Genomic DNA, 15,737 nt, shown 5'->3' with positions numbered 1-15,737 from the left:
AATGATGGTGGTGGGTGGGAGAGTGAGTCAGTATCATATTCCAGTTACGCTGTAAAGATAGGACTGCAAGCTGCATCCAAGGAGAGCTGGGAAGAAAGGATGCGATCAGCTAGAAATTGCTCTTACATTTATAGATTGTTTCTTTGTGCCTACCTAAATTCAGCTGCTGAAACCGTAGGCTTGTGGGAAGAGGGGATCTTCCTGAAATAGGAATGGCCTCAGAGAGGTAAACCCATTCTAAATCTGGCTCTCATATACTTGCATCTCTGTGGCCAGAGCTGTTCTCACATAAATGAAGCGAGCTTAGTGCCTGTTTTTTTTAAAATTATTATTATTATTATAGTATATAGCAATAGCCCATGTAAGAGGAACAAGGGCTGATGAGCTATAAAAAAGCAGATGGTGAAGAATGGCATTTAAAAGAGCTGATGGGGAAAAAATCCAGAACTAGCATTTTCTTTTCAGAAAATCTAGAACTAGCAGATCTAAATCAGGGAATGCATAATCTGCAACTTCATTCAACGCCCCTGTAAAAGCTGTTCTTTAATTTTAAGTTTTAGTATGCCTGGAGTGGGTATTTATCAGGGACATGGTTTGAATCTAAGGTAAATTAAGGGGAAATAGCTTTTGTTCCCATTTTTGTACGTGACCTCTTCCAGCATGTCTCTCAGACTTCAAATCTAACCCAAGATTATGCTGATTATTTTAGTGGATAATAATACAGGCAACCATGCCTAATCACAATACCAAAATATATAGGAACATGAAATACTAAGGGGCAAAATTCGTGTCACGAAAGTACTGTAGAACTATGTTTTTCACTTTCTCCCTTTGAATGCCTATGAATTGTAATGACCACTCATATCTAACCAAGCAAAACAGAATGACTCAGTTCTTTTTTGGCTGATCTCAAAGCCGAGATCTAAAATTCCAGTATTTTCTGGAAAAGTTAGGCCCTCCGGCATCTCAGCTTGCAGAGATGATAGGGATGACAATAATAAAGATAATGTCATTGTTTCAGTCTGGTTCTGGATGCCACATTTTAAGAAACAAACCAGAATGAATTCAAAGAAAGTAGGGGAAAGGACCATTGGGTCAGGAACCGTAGGGACAACGGAGATGACCTTGGTGAAGACACTGAAGTAGCCCACAGAACAACCACAAATGCTGAAGCATGCATTAAGCCCAGGTAGGTGGGAAAGCATTAGAAAAAGATTCAGACTGGCTCCTCTTGATATAAGAAGGATGGAAGGAAAAATATGGGCAGACTTGCAAGATTCTGTTACTGTAGCCTATTCAATAAAGTATAGTTTTAGTCTTCCTGTTTCTTGATCTTGCCTGCTCAAGGCCTAGTTGGAATTTTAGACCTATGAGAAGAGACTGAAGCGGTTGGGTGTGTTAAGCCTTGAGGGGAAAAGAACAAAGGGGGAAAGCGAAAATATGATGGCACTCTTGAAGTACCACTGAAAGTCAAGACCTCTGTAGCTTGAATGAATTTAAGACCCAAGAAGAGAAACTGGTTACATATTTGAGTAAACTTTCTGCTGGAAGAGTTCTCTGATAATGGAAGGAGGAGGTGGGCTCCCCTTGGCTTGAGCTCAGAAACTGTCCAGCTATGGTGACTGCCTACACCAAACAAGCAAATCACCCATGCTTGGGTTGTGATTTGTACAGCTGGTTCTTAGAAGAAGAAAAAAGGTAAGTAGGTTAGGCCTGCTTAGCATGTGTCTGTGAGACCTTCAGGACATTCCAAAACCATACACTAGACTGGGAAGTCAACCCTCCAGATGGCAAAGGCCAATCACTTTCACACTGTTGCCACTTTCACAATATAAATCTCAAAGGATAGCCGTGTTCAGTCCCTTTCAAGGGCCAAACCATCTCCATCCATATCAGAGGATGCACAAAGGTTGTGTTCCTTTGAAAACGGGTGTGAGAATAGGCCAAATGATTAGATCTCTTCCAAAGTACTGTATTCACTGACACATAAATAACAATAGGGTTCTTTTGAGTTGATGCCCTTCTTCACAGGAGGGCTTTCAGCTCCCGACACCCAAAGCTGCTGGCTATAGTTGGCAGGAATTGTAATAGGAAGTATCTGAAAGCTGACAGACGGAGGACTGACGTTTGAAGAGACAGTCAAAGGTGTATTTTTATATTGTTAGTATTGGGAAGAGATGGAGGTGTAGCCTTTTTTTTACAAGCCATTCACAGTGTTTCCCCTTTACCTTCTTAGCTGAAAGGGATGGAAGACAGAACGGGAAATCTCTAATGCAGAGGTCTTCAAACTTGGCAGCTTTAAGACTTGTGGACTTCAACTCCCAGAATTCTAGAAGTTGAAGTCCACAAGTCTTAAAGCTGCCAAGTTTGAAGACCTCTGCTCTAATGTGTACTTCTGCCATAAAGTTATCTTACAGCTAAGTTTCTTTTTCAGTTACTGCTGGCAGAGGTGACAGAAAAGGCATGCCAGAGGTGTTCAAAACACCCTAGTTGAAAGAGAAAAATGAAAAAGGCTAAAAACATGATGCAGGGAAAAACACTAACTGCTATCGTAATTTGTGTCTTTGCATAGCAACTAGTAGACCTTGTCTAGGCTTGGAAGCTGTGCAGATTTTAGTCTGGTTAATACCAGAATGGGAGACCATTAGGAAATCCCAAGGCTGTAGGAAGCTGAAAATACATCCCAGAAGAATGCAATGGCAAAATACCTCCATGCTATTGCCAAGAAAACAACATGGAAATTTCTGTGAAGTTCATCAGGAACCAAGCTCAAATTCACCTTGAGTTCAATATTAGGGTATCTTCCCCACCCACCCCACCTCCCCATAGCATCTGGTATCACACAGTCTCTGCCAACCGATATGGGCAGAATCGAGAATACTTCCATGGAAGTCTGTGCAATTAGGAAACAATTTTGCTATATATTTTTTTCTAGCCCAGTGAACCTAGGCAGGAAACCAAAGCTGGCTGCAGACATGAGAGAAGCGAGTCTGCCCATTCCTCAAAAACTTTTGCATTGCCAGTCAAGTCCACACACCTCCAAAATTAATTCAACCAGCTCGTGGCAGCCAATTTTCACCCACCACCACGTCTTTTCCATTCACCTCCCAAGCTCACCAAAAGGGGATTTGTGTCTTCCTCCAGCCCTCCTGCTGAACTTCAAAACTCTGGAAGAGTCTTATCCATGTTTCCTGATGCACATGCTTTCCCCCTCCCCCACCAACTGTTACCACCAGGTTTTAAAGAACAGAGACCAAAATGAAGCTTTCCAAAACAGCTCAACCGTTCCTGCTACAATGCAGAATTTTAAAAGTCCCAAGACGCACAGTAGACGATAGTCCCAATGTCCAATGGATCATCACAAACCCCTCGGGCTAAGGGATGCTGCAGTCCAGCAGGAGAGGGTGCATCTCCCTGCTTTTCACAACTGTCCACTTGTGCAGCATATCAAACCTTCGGCTGTCCCACGTGATTAGTGACAATTCTCACGTCACTACAGTTTATTGAGTACCAGTAAGAGGGCAGGTGGTGACCTGGGCGGGGATCAAAAGTCCAGACTGGGGGCAGGGGGGCTGAGACTAGCAATCAAGGGAAGCTGTTATTAAATACAGGGGGATTAAGACCCCTGGGGGGGGCATCAGTCTGGCTCCTCTGGGACTGGGCATCCGGGCCGGGTCACACGCTCATAGTCATGCTGGGCGAATACTGGGGAGACAGATGGGAGACACCACAGCATTAGAGGAAGGGTCCATCATGGAGGGGGGGCACCGGCCCCCTCTTCACACCTCTGACAGCTGCTGCTTCCAGCATGAGATGGCACTGTTAGCTGTTGGTACTGACAGGCCAGTCCGACCCTGCCACAGGGTGCCCCGCCCCCCGCGTGCCCCCCGAGATCCCCGCCCCCTCCGCGGCCGCCGCTCCACGCAGGCCCTTACGCTCTCGCTTTGGAAGGGGTTTATGAAGCTGCTGCCCATCTCACTGCTGCTGTCGTCACGTGGGGTGCCCGGTGGGTTAGCTATGCTGGCCATGCTACCCGGGGAATTCTTGGGAATCAGAAATAAGAGAGAGAGAGAAAAAACCAGGCAATTCACATCTGAACCATGATTAGAACATAGCCTAATATGAACCATGGTTACAACACAGAGCTATAGATAGCATTGTTAAAAAAGGCATCATTTGGAAAAGGTTGGCTGTTTTTTTTTTTTTTTAAAGCCAGTTTCTCGACCTTATAAAGTTCTTAAGATTCTATTTGCACAATCAGTTTAATTAGATTATGGGGAAACAACATTGTTGTAGGGATTTTCTCACACACAAATAACCTGCTTAACTACAAGTAGTCCTTGACATACGAGCGTAATGGAGTCTGCCCAGTGTGACTGAATGTCATAACGGCTGCAAAACAGGCCGAGAACATGACCAAACCAATTTTACAACCTTTTTGGTGGCCGTCAATAAGCAAATCCTTGGTTGTTAAGCGAACCAATGGTTTGCTAGGGGAGAAGTTTTGCTGAAAATTAGAAGCAGCGGTTTTTGGTAAAACTGTCATAAAATACAGTCATGTGATCCTCTGATGCTGCGAATGGCTGTAAATGCAGCCATTTGCAGTATTGCTAAGAGCCCAAAATTCAATCATGTTCAGGGAGACCTAACCACTGGAACTTCCAGAGTCACCCAGAGAATAACGGATTGTCTCTAAATGTAATACATAAATAAACTTTGAATTTGGATCAGAAGTCCTCTTTTTTGGCTCAGTCATAACTTCAAACAGTTGCTAAGTGACTGGTTGTAAATTAAGGACTACGTGATAAGAGTCAGCCCCAGAAAGACCCTGGTTCCCTCCCAAATACCATTCCTACAAACTAATTTTATAAGTTAATAACAATTAATAAGTGGAATGACTTGTCTGCAGAAGTTGTGAATGCTCCAACACTGGAAATTTTTAAGAAAATGTTGGATAACCATCTGACTGAGATGGTGTAGGGTTTCCTGCCTGGGCAGGGGGTTGGACTAGAAGGCCTCCAAGGTCCCTTCCAACTCTGTTGTTATATTATATTATATTATATTAATTATAGGGGAGGTCAATTGACTCTCTTTATTTCTAAAGATATTCTACATTGAGAGGGCCCCACCGAGTAGATATCATGCTCTCCTTTAAAGCCATATAATCTTTCCTGATCCCCTCCTAATCCCTTGGTCCCCAGGGCCTGTGGAACTCCAGCTCGCCCTCTGGAAGAGGACACTATGATGCAAACCCTTACCTTGGGCATCCCATCTATTTCACCTGGACCTGCAATGAGAATGAAGGCAGTTAAACCCCAGCCCTTAGGTGGTCTCTACCAGGTAGAAAGACTTTTGTGGAAAGCACAGATTCGGTGGCAGCCAAAGTCTTAGGAATCTCCACTTAATCCATAGGAATTCTTACCAGTAAAAACTTTTCTGCCAATGGACTTTATAGAGGTATAGAATATCAGCTGCCATCACTATCAGTTTTTAAGAAAGTCTTATAAAACCTATTTCTTTCCTCATCCCTTTGAATGGGATGTTAATGTTCAATTCTTCGTTCTGGCTATGTGGTCTCTTTCACACAATCAAAGTTTTATTTCCACAAACCTTCAAGAATAACTGCAATCATGTCATTTCACAGAGCTTTCACCGAAACAACTAAAAACTCTGTAAAAAGTCAGCCTGCCTCAGGACAACTTTGAATGAAGGAAGCTATTGCTCCTGAATTCAGATGGCTAGTCCAACATATTTCTAGTCCTATCTAGAGTAGTTACATTCTTATATAAGTTTCATCTAGAAACCAAGCTGTGTTTCTAGATGAAACCATTCATTTCGCGGCATTTTTAGCTTTGAATGGTTGTTGAATGAATGGTACTAAGTCAAGGACATCTGTATCTGATTTCAAGCTCAGGAATCTCAATTGTATAACATCCCTGTTAGGTAACCAAGAGATAAATGGACATATGTGTGTAGGAACACCAATTCCCCAATACTGAAGCATGGCAGTTGTTCCTCATCTTTCTCTGCCAAAATTAAAGCTAGAGGATACTCAGAGTTAACGTTCTGGCGTCTAATGGTTTGCACTCCTGCTCCAGTCAGAAGCTAGCTGATCTTGACAGAACTCAAAAAGCTAAGCAAGCTTGGAGCTGATCAGGACTTGAATAGACCATCAGAAGATTTCACATCTAGAGGTTAGACTGGGAAGTTAAAAACATCTTGGAGGAAACCAATGACAAAACATTTCTAAATAGACATAAGTAATGTAAGTATTTTATGGATGTGCCCTAAAATCACCTGAAATCATACTCAACTGGATTTGACCTCTTTTAGCATGCAGAGGACATTGAGAATGTATTGGATTGTACTTATTTATGTATTTTTATTGTCCATGGCCAGCCCTGCAGGAAGATCCATACTTACCTAACGATCCATTCATATGATGGGGCTCCATGGCACTCATTCCAGTCATTGGACCTTCTGGACTTGGCCCCATGGAGAACTAAACATTATGCACAGAGAACGTGAAAAGAAGAGAAATACAGAAATAATGAGGAAGGGCAGATTCCAGGTGGAGAAGCATGACTGTTTTCTCCTTCATGTTTGTATGTTTGTATGTATGTGTGTGTGTGTTTTGTGTGTGTGTGTGTATTTATTTATTTAGAAAATGTATATGGCCGCCCAACTCACTCATGGTGAAATACGAAATAAGTCATAGAATATCACCAAGCAACAGGGAGCAAGCAGGAAGAAGGCACTTACCCCAGGGCGGCTTGGTGGAGGGCCAACAGAGTTCATCATGTACATATTTTCACTAGAGTTGGTGGAGTCTGAAACAAGGACAGGACATTGCAAGAAAAAGTTACCAAGGTGGTCTTTTTTTCCTACAGTGAACATCTAGAAATCTCAAGGAAGTCCATCAGTAGGACATGAAGTTGGATGGTATTCAGAGATATGCTGCCTCAAGTAAATGGAGGCTTCATCCCTGGGGTTTAAAATCTGGCTGAATGAGGTCAAAAGTCTGTCTAGTCCAGAGCTCCATTCCAAAATTTAGCCAGAGATGCCTCTTCAATCTACAATACGCTAAACTATATTATGCATTGGAGGAGAGCTTTAGCTTCGTATGTAGGTTAATCTGTAGAATGGTTACAGTCTAGAACAGTGATGGCTAACCTTTTTGTCATACATGCCAGGAGAGGGCAGCGCACACACATGTACCCACACGTACCATTCTATGCGCCCACACGTACCATTCTATGCGCCCTGCCCCCGCGCATGCGACCCCTGCTCCTGGCACATGATGGCCTGGTAGGCCCATTTTTCTCTCACCTGGCTCCAGAGCCTCTCTATGAGTCTGGGGAGGGCAAAAATGGCCTTTCCCACCCCCCGGAGGCCAGAAACGGCCCGTTTGCCAACTTCTGGTTCGACCGGAAGTAATGTTTTTTTGCTGTCCCCAGCCTCCAGAGTCTTCTAGAGAACTGAGCTCACGTGCCCACTGATATGGCTACACGCTCTATCTGTGGCACATATGCCATAGGTTGCCATCATAGGTCTAGCATATCAACTAGACTAGGGTCTGCTTAACCTTGATTTAGCTCAAGGTTAATAATAATAATAATAATAATAATAATAATAATAATAATAATAATAATAATAATAATAATAATAATAATAATAATAATATATCAGAGTTGGAAGGGACCTTGGAGGTCTTCTAGTCCAACCCCCTGTCCAGGCTTACCATGGCTGCCTGGGGAATTCTCAGAGTTGAAGTTGTTACGTTTTAAAATTAGCAAGGCTGAGAAACATTGAGCTAAACTAAGGTTAAGCAGAGCCTAGTGCTCAAGGAAAAGAATTTCAAGTACCAGAAGGTATTGCAAAGCTGAGGCATTCCTATACAACATCCTTGATTAGACACTTTTATTTTTAGCTGGGCTGTGTGTGTCTTTAGATAGATAGGTTTTCTCCACCCGACCGGAACTTCTCTGAACTCTTTTTCAATGGCTATGGTTCCACAACATGCCTAACCCAGATAAGACCCAATGGCTACATTCACACAGTATACTTGGTTTCTCTAAATTACAAGTAAAAAAATAACAGGAGGAAGCCTATCAAACCTGGCAGTAACCTCCCCATCTCAATTGATGTACCTATTGTTTTTATTCTAAATCTCCAATTTTCATGTTGGCTGAGCCCCTGATTACATTTATCCAATGAGGTAATCCAGTCTTCAAAATTAATTTAAAACAGTGTTTTGGAAGATTTTCTTTCTTCTTTCTTTCTTTCTTTCTTTCTTTCTTTCTTTCTTTCTTTCTTTCTTTCTCTCTCTCTCTCTCTCTTTCTTTTTTCCCTCCCTCCCTCCCTCCCTTCCTTCCTATAAATAACTCAAGGTGGCAAACATAGCTAATACACCTATTTTCCTCACAACAACCCTGTAAAGTGGATTGGACTGAGAGACAGTGACTGGCCCAAAGTCACCAGTTGGTTTTCATGCCTAAGGTGGGACTAGAAGGGTCTGGATTTCTAGTCTGGTGCTTTAACCACTAGACCCTACGACAGCATAAGCAAACCAATGGGTGGGCACTGGAGAGTGCAGGCAGATGGGCTGGGATCCTGGGTAGTTAGGGGTTAATGTAGGTGAATTCACACTACCGTATGGAATGTGGAGGAGGGGTCCTATGGGCAGGGAGGCAGGGGATGCTAGACAGATATCTGTGGAGTCTCATACTCCACAGCAGAATCCCTCAGAAGAATAAGCAGTGGGATCTACTTACAAGGGACACTTGCACCAGCTTTCTGCTTGAAAGCTGGCAAGGGAAGGTTGCAAATGGTGATCATGCGATTGTGGCTCATTACAACATTAACTGTAATTAATTGCCTGGATTGTGATGACATGATTGTGATCACCTTGGGGGACTGATTGTTAAGTTCCCCTCATTCACAGCTGTTCCAATTTTGAACAGTCGCTGAATGAGTGGTTGTAAATCAAGTACTACCTTGTTCCCCTTTTTTGTTATTATTTTCTTTTCTCCTCTCTCTGTTCTTATTAAATAAATAAAGAAAAAGAAAAAGTTGGCTAGCGACTCTATAAGTATTGAAACTCAAACATCTGAAAGACACCAGGATAGGTACGACTTTCTGAGGTATTGTGACAGAAAAGTGAGGCATTCGGAAATAATTTCCTTCCAAAATAGAATCTAGGATACTTACAAGGATCCAATCCCAGTCAGTCACTGGGTTCAAAGGTTTATTTTTCCAAGCTTTTGGACTCATTCTGGAACTCATCATCGGGGAACTTCTCTCTCTGATGAAAGCCCGAAAGCTTGGAAGAATAAACCTTTATTCTTGCTGACTGACTTGTATTGGATCCTCCAACATTATCCCGGGACATGTGTATTTACCTTCATTCACAGGATACTTACCTCCAGGGCTTGGCATGAGAGGGGTGCCAGGGGGGCCTCCGCCTCCCTGTGAGGAGAGAGAAATAATGTTCATGATCCTGGGGTTTGCCTTATGGAGGAGTCATACTCATCAACATTATCAACCATGTCTTGCAAGCAGATTGATTACATTCATCTGGCTTTTTTCAGGGCTGGAGTTCAAAATTTGCCTAGGAAGTCCACCCCACATCTTTTCACACCTCTTCAGCCACTTACCCCATAGCTCCCAGGAGAGGATGAGGAATAGGATACCTAAACAGGATAGAAGCGAGAGGGCAAAAATCATCAGCTGGGGAGCAGATTTATTTATTTAGCACAAAGCTGGCTGGGGGATTCTGGGAGTTGAAGTCCTCCAAGCTTAAAAGTGGCCAAGGTTGGAGACCCCTGATTTAGCGTATGGCATATCACACATGGACTAGCAATATATATATTAATATTTCAGCTAGATTAGTAGAACACAATATAATATAAATGTTGAAAAGATCTTATCTAGGAAGCAGAATATATCAGGCATTGGCTGCATTTAGTAGGGCTGCTTAACCTGGTTACCGAATTAACCCATTTGGGGAGACTCTCAATTTCCTGAATTACAAAGTAAATAAACTGGTTGAATGTGTACCAGTGGTGGTATTCAGCCGGTTCTATCCAGTTTGGGCGAACTGGTAGTGGTGGCTACGGGAGGCTCCATCCGCCCATCCAGACATCATCACATCCCATTAATGCAAGTTTTTGACCCTCTGCGCATGCGCAGAAGGCCCTGTGCGGCTTAAAATTTGCGAACCAGTGGCGAAGTCAAGTGAATACCAGCCCTGGTGTGTACCACAAACCGAGACACAAAAACTTTGACCAAACATAAGCAACATGTTGTGTTAAGTGAAGCCACTAAGTTTTTCGCCTGCTTGAAGTCTGTTGTGTGAATGCAGCCACTGCGACTTTCTGAATTGTAGAGAAAGTTTTATTTAAATAAAAAAAAAATAAACCAAACATACCGAGTTTGTGTTTATATTTGGCCAGGATCCTCGAACACCCGGAGCTCTGCGGAGAAAAATGTACAAGGCTGACCTCTCAAACATTTGGAAGAGTTCCTGGGAAGGGATGATGATGTTTGTGTTCTGCTGAAAACACACTCTCCCTGATGTCCTTTGGCTACCCCTTCCCAAGAGAAATTAATGCAGACACTTACATGTTCATTGTGGGCATACCAGGGCAAACCAGGGACCCTGGAGGAGGTCTTATGCCACCACCATAATTCTGGACGAAGAAAAAGCAGGAAAGGATTACAGGAAGGAAGAGAAACCAATCAAGAATATTTGATTCCCATCCCAGTTATTCCTCACCTATAGAAATGGTGGGTTTCAAATTTTTTTACTACCGGTTCTGTGGGCGTGGTTTGCTTGGTGGTCATGTGACTGGGTGGTCATGGCCAATTTGATGTCACTCACATCAAGTGTTAGAGTTAGGGTGCCTTGCCTCTCCTTGCCTCAAAGAGATACAATTCCCCTGTCTATTTATTTACTACTACTGAACATCCAAAATATACTATTTAATTCTATGTATATATGCCATATGTGTACATGCATATTACACAGTATAGAGTGTGTATAGGCACACAAAAAGATACATTATCTACTATATATACTGTATGTGTATGTACACACAAACACACAGCTCTTCTAAAACTATACAAATTCAACCTCACTTACATTTGGAAAAACACACCCAGAGTCCACTTTCTGCCACACATATAGCACCAATTTTACCCAACGTGTTTTATCTATTTAGTACAGAGGTCAGGATCTTTGTATTATTACCATTACGGCTACCACTGATAAGAAACTCCACGTCACTATTAAGGGCAAAGCATTTTGTTCCTCTAGTTCAAACAATAACTTAGCTGTCACTATTTTTAAAAAAGTATAAAGGTAGTCCTCAATTTATGACCACAACTGGGACCAGAATTTCCACTAGTAAGAAAGGTGGGTTGTTAAGCGAGTGACATCTGATTTTTTTGCTGTGATTCTTTAAGCAAACCACTGCCGTTGTTAAGTGAACCAGGCAGCTGTTAAAGTGAATCTGGCTTCCCTCATTGACTTTGGTAGTTGGAAGCCAGCTGGGAAGGTTGCAAATGGTGATTGTAGGACTCCGGGATAGGCAGGACACTTCAATTGTTGTAAATATGCGCCAATTGCCAACTGCTCAAATTTTGATCACATGACAATGGAGATGTTGCAATGGTTAGTGTAAGGACTGGTTGCAAGTCCCTTTCTTCAATGCTGTTGTAACTTTGAAAGGTTGCTAAATGAATGGTTGTAAGTCGAGGATTGCCTGTATTTTGGTTACTGTTTCCACATGGATTTTTCAGAACCTGCTTTCACGTTTTCTTCATATTTTATACTACCGAATCAGGCCTGTTCACTTACTGTGAGTCACCATGCAAATTTTAATAGGAAGCAGCATACAGGTTTAATATAAATAATCAAAAGGGGAAATGGCAGATTAGAAATATTTAACGCTAGTTTTATTTTTTAGTTATATACTTTAAACAACCCAGGATGGAGTCCAGGGTTACATAGGGTGCTTACCAGATTCATCATTGAACCTTTCTTTATTCCAACTGAATGAAAACAAAGTGCATCAGTTTTAAGGAATAGGCAAATTAAATTGTGAGCTTCAAGCAGTTGGAAAACTCCCTGAGTTTCTAGAGCAGGGGTCACCAACCTTTCAGACCTCAGGGACCACTAAATTCATTATTTTAAATCCCACGGACCACTAATATGATCTGCCTAATGACCAGCTGGGTAGGCGTGGCTAGGTGGTCATGTGACTGGGTGGGTGTGGCCAACTCCTCGCCTGTCCGCCCGGACTCTTTAGGGCCCCAGCAGGAAGCAGTTGCTGGAGCTAAGCAGCCACCACGAGAAAGAGTTGGCAAAACAACTCAGTTCAAATTGGATCTGACCGAAAAGGAGGCTCAGCAGGAGCACCTCACTGAGGACTAGGAGCATAGGCTTTCCAAGCAAAGGGAAGACCTGCGGGAATGCAAGGCTAAGTACCAGTGCCTGGAGGCTCAGCAGGCTGAGATGGTCAGCCAGTTCCAGGCCATGATACAGTCCCACTGGAACAAGGCCCTTCTTTTCCACTAGTGGCTCTTTCCTCCAGCCTTCACCCAAAGCCCCACACCAGGAGGCCAAAGCAGACCCCAAGTCAGAATTCCCCCCCCTCTGATCCACACAAGAAGACCCCAAAGGGAGAGACTCTCTGCAGCAACACAAATGTTCATTGCATGTATCCGTCCCAGGGGCCGTAGTTTGAGGACCCCTGATTTAGTGCAATATTAAAAATGCAAATAATTTTTCTGCGTACCACCAAAATTTTCTCGCGAACCACCAGTGGTCCACGGACCACCAGTTTGTGACTGCTGTTCTAGACCATCTTTTGCATTCAGATTGGCACGCATGCGCATACACACACACAAAAAGGCCCCCATCACAATCTCGTATCAAACAATACTTCCAGATCCACTAACTTGTTTCAAAATCTATCCATTTTCGGGAGCTCACCTGTGGAGCCATTCCTGTCATACCACGTGGTGGGGTCATGCGCTGCATCGGGCCCAGGTTAGGATGCCCTACTGGTGGCAAAAGGAATGGGAAAAGAGGGGAGAATTGGGAGATCAAACATATTTAAGATGCAACTGTAGAATCAAAGTCTCTAATGTGTCTGAAGCCTCAAAGAAGAGGCAATAACCAAAAAATCACCACATTCAAGTAGTCAAACCAGGGGTATTCAACCTTTTTATACCTACCGCCCACTTTTGTATCTCTGTTAGTAGTAAAATTTTCTAACTGCCCACCGGTTCCACAGTAATGCGCCGTGTATTGTTGTCTGCGCATGCCTCTCGCGCATCGTGGATTGGGGTTGAGGTGGGTAGGGGTAGGGGGAGATGCGCGAGCTGTTCTGGGACGAGGCTTGTTTGTGGTCGCACCATAGCGCCATTTAGTTTCACTTATGTAACGCAAACTAAACTTATGCGCGGGCAAAACAAATAGTATATTTTCAAAAATTTAAATTGTCACAGGGAATTTTATGAAAACCTAATGAAAATGTTTTTAAATAATGCTATGAAAATTTTTTAAAAAATCAATTAAATTAAAAAAAAAGGAAAGTGCTTCAATATTGGACAAAATACCCTACCGCCCACCATGAAAGCTGGAATGCCCACTAGTGGGCGGTAGGGTCCAGTTTGACTACCACTGAGTTAAACGAAGCAAAAGAAACAACTTCAGAAGTTTATAGCATTTGTATTAGCTTTACCAAACGTGACTACATACTGCACTGAAAGAAATATAGGCAAGGGTGTGAAAAATTCAGAAATATTTCAGAAGTGCTTTGCGGTTTTTTAATGCAAATAATTTCTAAGCAAGGTACTTTGACATTTACTGATTTATTTATGAATGCATATTTATGTCATTTATTTATGAAATGGAAGGATCTTCTAAAGAGATCCACCATTAATCTCATTTCCCTGCTTGCACCATAGTCTCATGTCACTGTAACTATCCACTCATCCCATTTTAACTCACCGCTCACCTTGTGATCGGATGGCCGGATCCATTGCACTGGGCATCAGAGGTTGGCCAGACACACCCATAGATGGCTGTAGGGGGGGAAAAATCCATGTTTTTTAAATCAGGTAGATTATGATGCTTATTCACCAAAGAAAGAAAGAAAATATATCTAGAGAAGAACTAGACACGGTAAACAACTACATATACCTTGGCCAATGCATCTCAGTGGAGGTGATGCAATAAAGGAAATTGAATGGAGTGTTAAATGTGACTGGCAGGCATTTGGCAAGCTAAGCGTAATTTTCAAGAATTCCCTCCCTCTATGCCTGAAGAGAAAAGTTTTTGATCAATGTGTGCTACTTGTTCTAACGTATGCCAGTAAAACATGGACACTAACCTCACAATTGATACAAAAGCTACCATTGACGCAAAGACCCATGGGAAAGATACATGCTCGGCATCACAAGACAAGATAGAAAGACCTGCATATGGATTACAGAACAAACGAAAGTAAACTACCTATATCATCAAGAGAGTAAAAGAACTGAAATGGAAATGGGCTGGTTGCACAGCAAGAAGAACTGGGGGCAGGTGGACCAAGGCAGTCATAGAATGGATCCCACTGTCAACCCTGAAGTGAGCCTAACTGGAGCCATTTTCTTTTTCATAGCTTTCTTCTAAGGTTTTGTCCCTGCCTGGCTTTAGGGATGACACAGCCTAGAGCTAAGGGGCAAGGGAGGGTGGTGTAGAGATAGTTGGGGCTGTTGTAGCCAAAATAAATTTCTTTCCCCTGGGAGTCAAGGACATTTCTGCAGGTGTTTGAGCAGAGTAGATAGAAGAGGCCAGTAAGTGGACTGTATGCTGATTGGGCCATGTGACTGGTGACGGGGGGAGTAGTAAAGTTTTACTTTTAATTGGGTGGAAAACCGGCGGGAACCCAGAGCCTGCCTCAAAGTTCTTCTTTTGGGGATCTATTACTTGGAACCTTGGCACCCACTTGATAAAAAGCATCCACGAAAGAGACCTAAAACAAGATGGATGGATGACATCAGCAAGTATTGCGGGCCCAACTGGCACACGATAACGCAGGACCGTATTGTTTGGAAACATGCAGAAGAGGCTTTTATCCTGCAAGTGGATACAGAACGGCTAAAATGATGGTGGTGATGATGATGATATTATCCTTATGATTTATATTGATATAATATCAATTGGTTCAGAATGCAGCTGCGTGGGTGATAGAGGGAGCCGCTCATGGCTCCCATGTGACACCACTCCTGCGCAGGCTGCACTGGCTACCTGTGGTCTTTCGGGTGCACTTCAAGGTGTTGGTTACTACCTTTAAAGCGCTTCATGGCTTAGGGCCGGGTTATTTAAGGGACCGCCTACTGCTACCGATTGCCTCCCACCGACCCGTGTGCTCTCACAGAGAGGGACTCCTTAGGGGGCCGTCCGCCAAGCAGTGTCAGCTGGCGGCCCCCAGGGGAAGGGCCTTCTCTGTGGGGGCTCTCACCCTCTGAAATGAACTTCCCCCAGGACTTTGCCAACTTCCTGACCTTCGAACCTTTTGCCGCGAGCTGAAGACATATTTGTTTATTCGCGCAGGACTGGCATAGAATTTTAGATTTTATTCGGTTTCTATTTTTTAGTGGGTTTTACTGTTTTAAATATATTTTAATCTGGGCCAAATTTAATAAGTTTTTAAAATATTATTTTATCTTGTATTTATTCT

General features: G+C 43.0%; 1 protein-coding gene across 3 annotated transcripts in view; it reads right to left on the bottom strand.

The window, feature by feature from the left end:
- Nucleotides 1-2,091: 2,091 nt before the first annotated feature.
- SSBP4 (single stranded DNA binding protein 4) overlaps nt 2,092-15,737 on the bottom strand; it is a 67,286-nt gene continuing 53,640 nt past the window's right edge. The window contains exons 8-18 of one of the 3 annotated variants that reach the window (XM_058163276.1): nt 14,028-14,094; nt 12,998-13,065; nt 10,624-10,691; nt 10,430-10,475; nt 9,657-9,692; nt 9,423-9,468; nt 6,763-6,830; nt 6,424-6,502; nt 5,259-5,287; nt 3,936-4,043; nt 2,092-3,705 (exon numbers count right to left, since the gene is read on the bottom strand). In XM_058163276.1, the coding sequence (XP_058019259.1) occupies nt 3,676-3,705; nt 3,936-4,043; nt 5,259-5,287; nt 6,424-6,502; nt 6,763-6,830; nt 9,423-9,468; nt 9,657-9,692; nt 10,430-10,475; nt 10,624-10,691; nt 12,998-13,065; nt 14,028-14,094 (645 nt within the window). In that variant the 3' untranslated portion in view covers nt 2,092-3,675. Of the gene's footprint in view, nt 3,706-3,935; nt 4,044-5,258; nt 5,288-6,423; nt 6,503-6,762; nt 6,831-9,422; nt 9,469-9,656; nt 9,693-10,429; nt 10,476-10,623; nt 10,692-12,997; nt 13,069-14,027; nt 14,095-15,737 lie in introns of all 3 variants that reach the window. The other 2 variants (XM_058163274.1, XR_009152732.1) reach the window with 2 other exon arrangements.

The sequence above is a fragment of the Ahaetulla prasina genome, chromosome 1 (assembly GCF_028640845.1).
Source record: "Ahaetulla prasina isolate Xishuangbanna chromosome 1, ASM2864084v1, whole genome shotgun sequence".
Taxonomy (NCBI): domain Eukaryota; kingdom Metazoa; phylum Chordata; class Lepidosauria; order Squamata; family Colubridae; genus Ahaetulla; species Ahaetulla prasina.
This window is presented reverse-complemented; position numbering and strand designations above follow the sequence as displayed.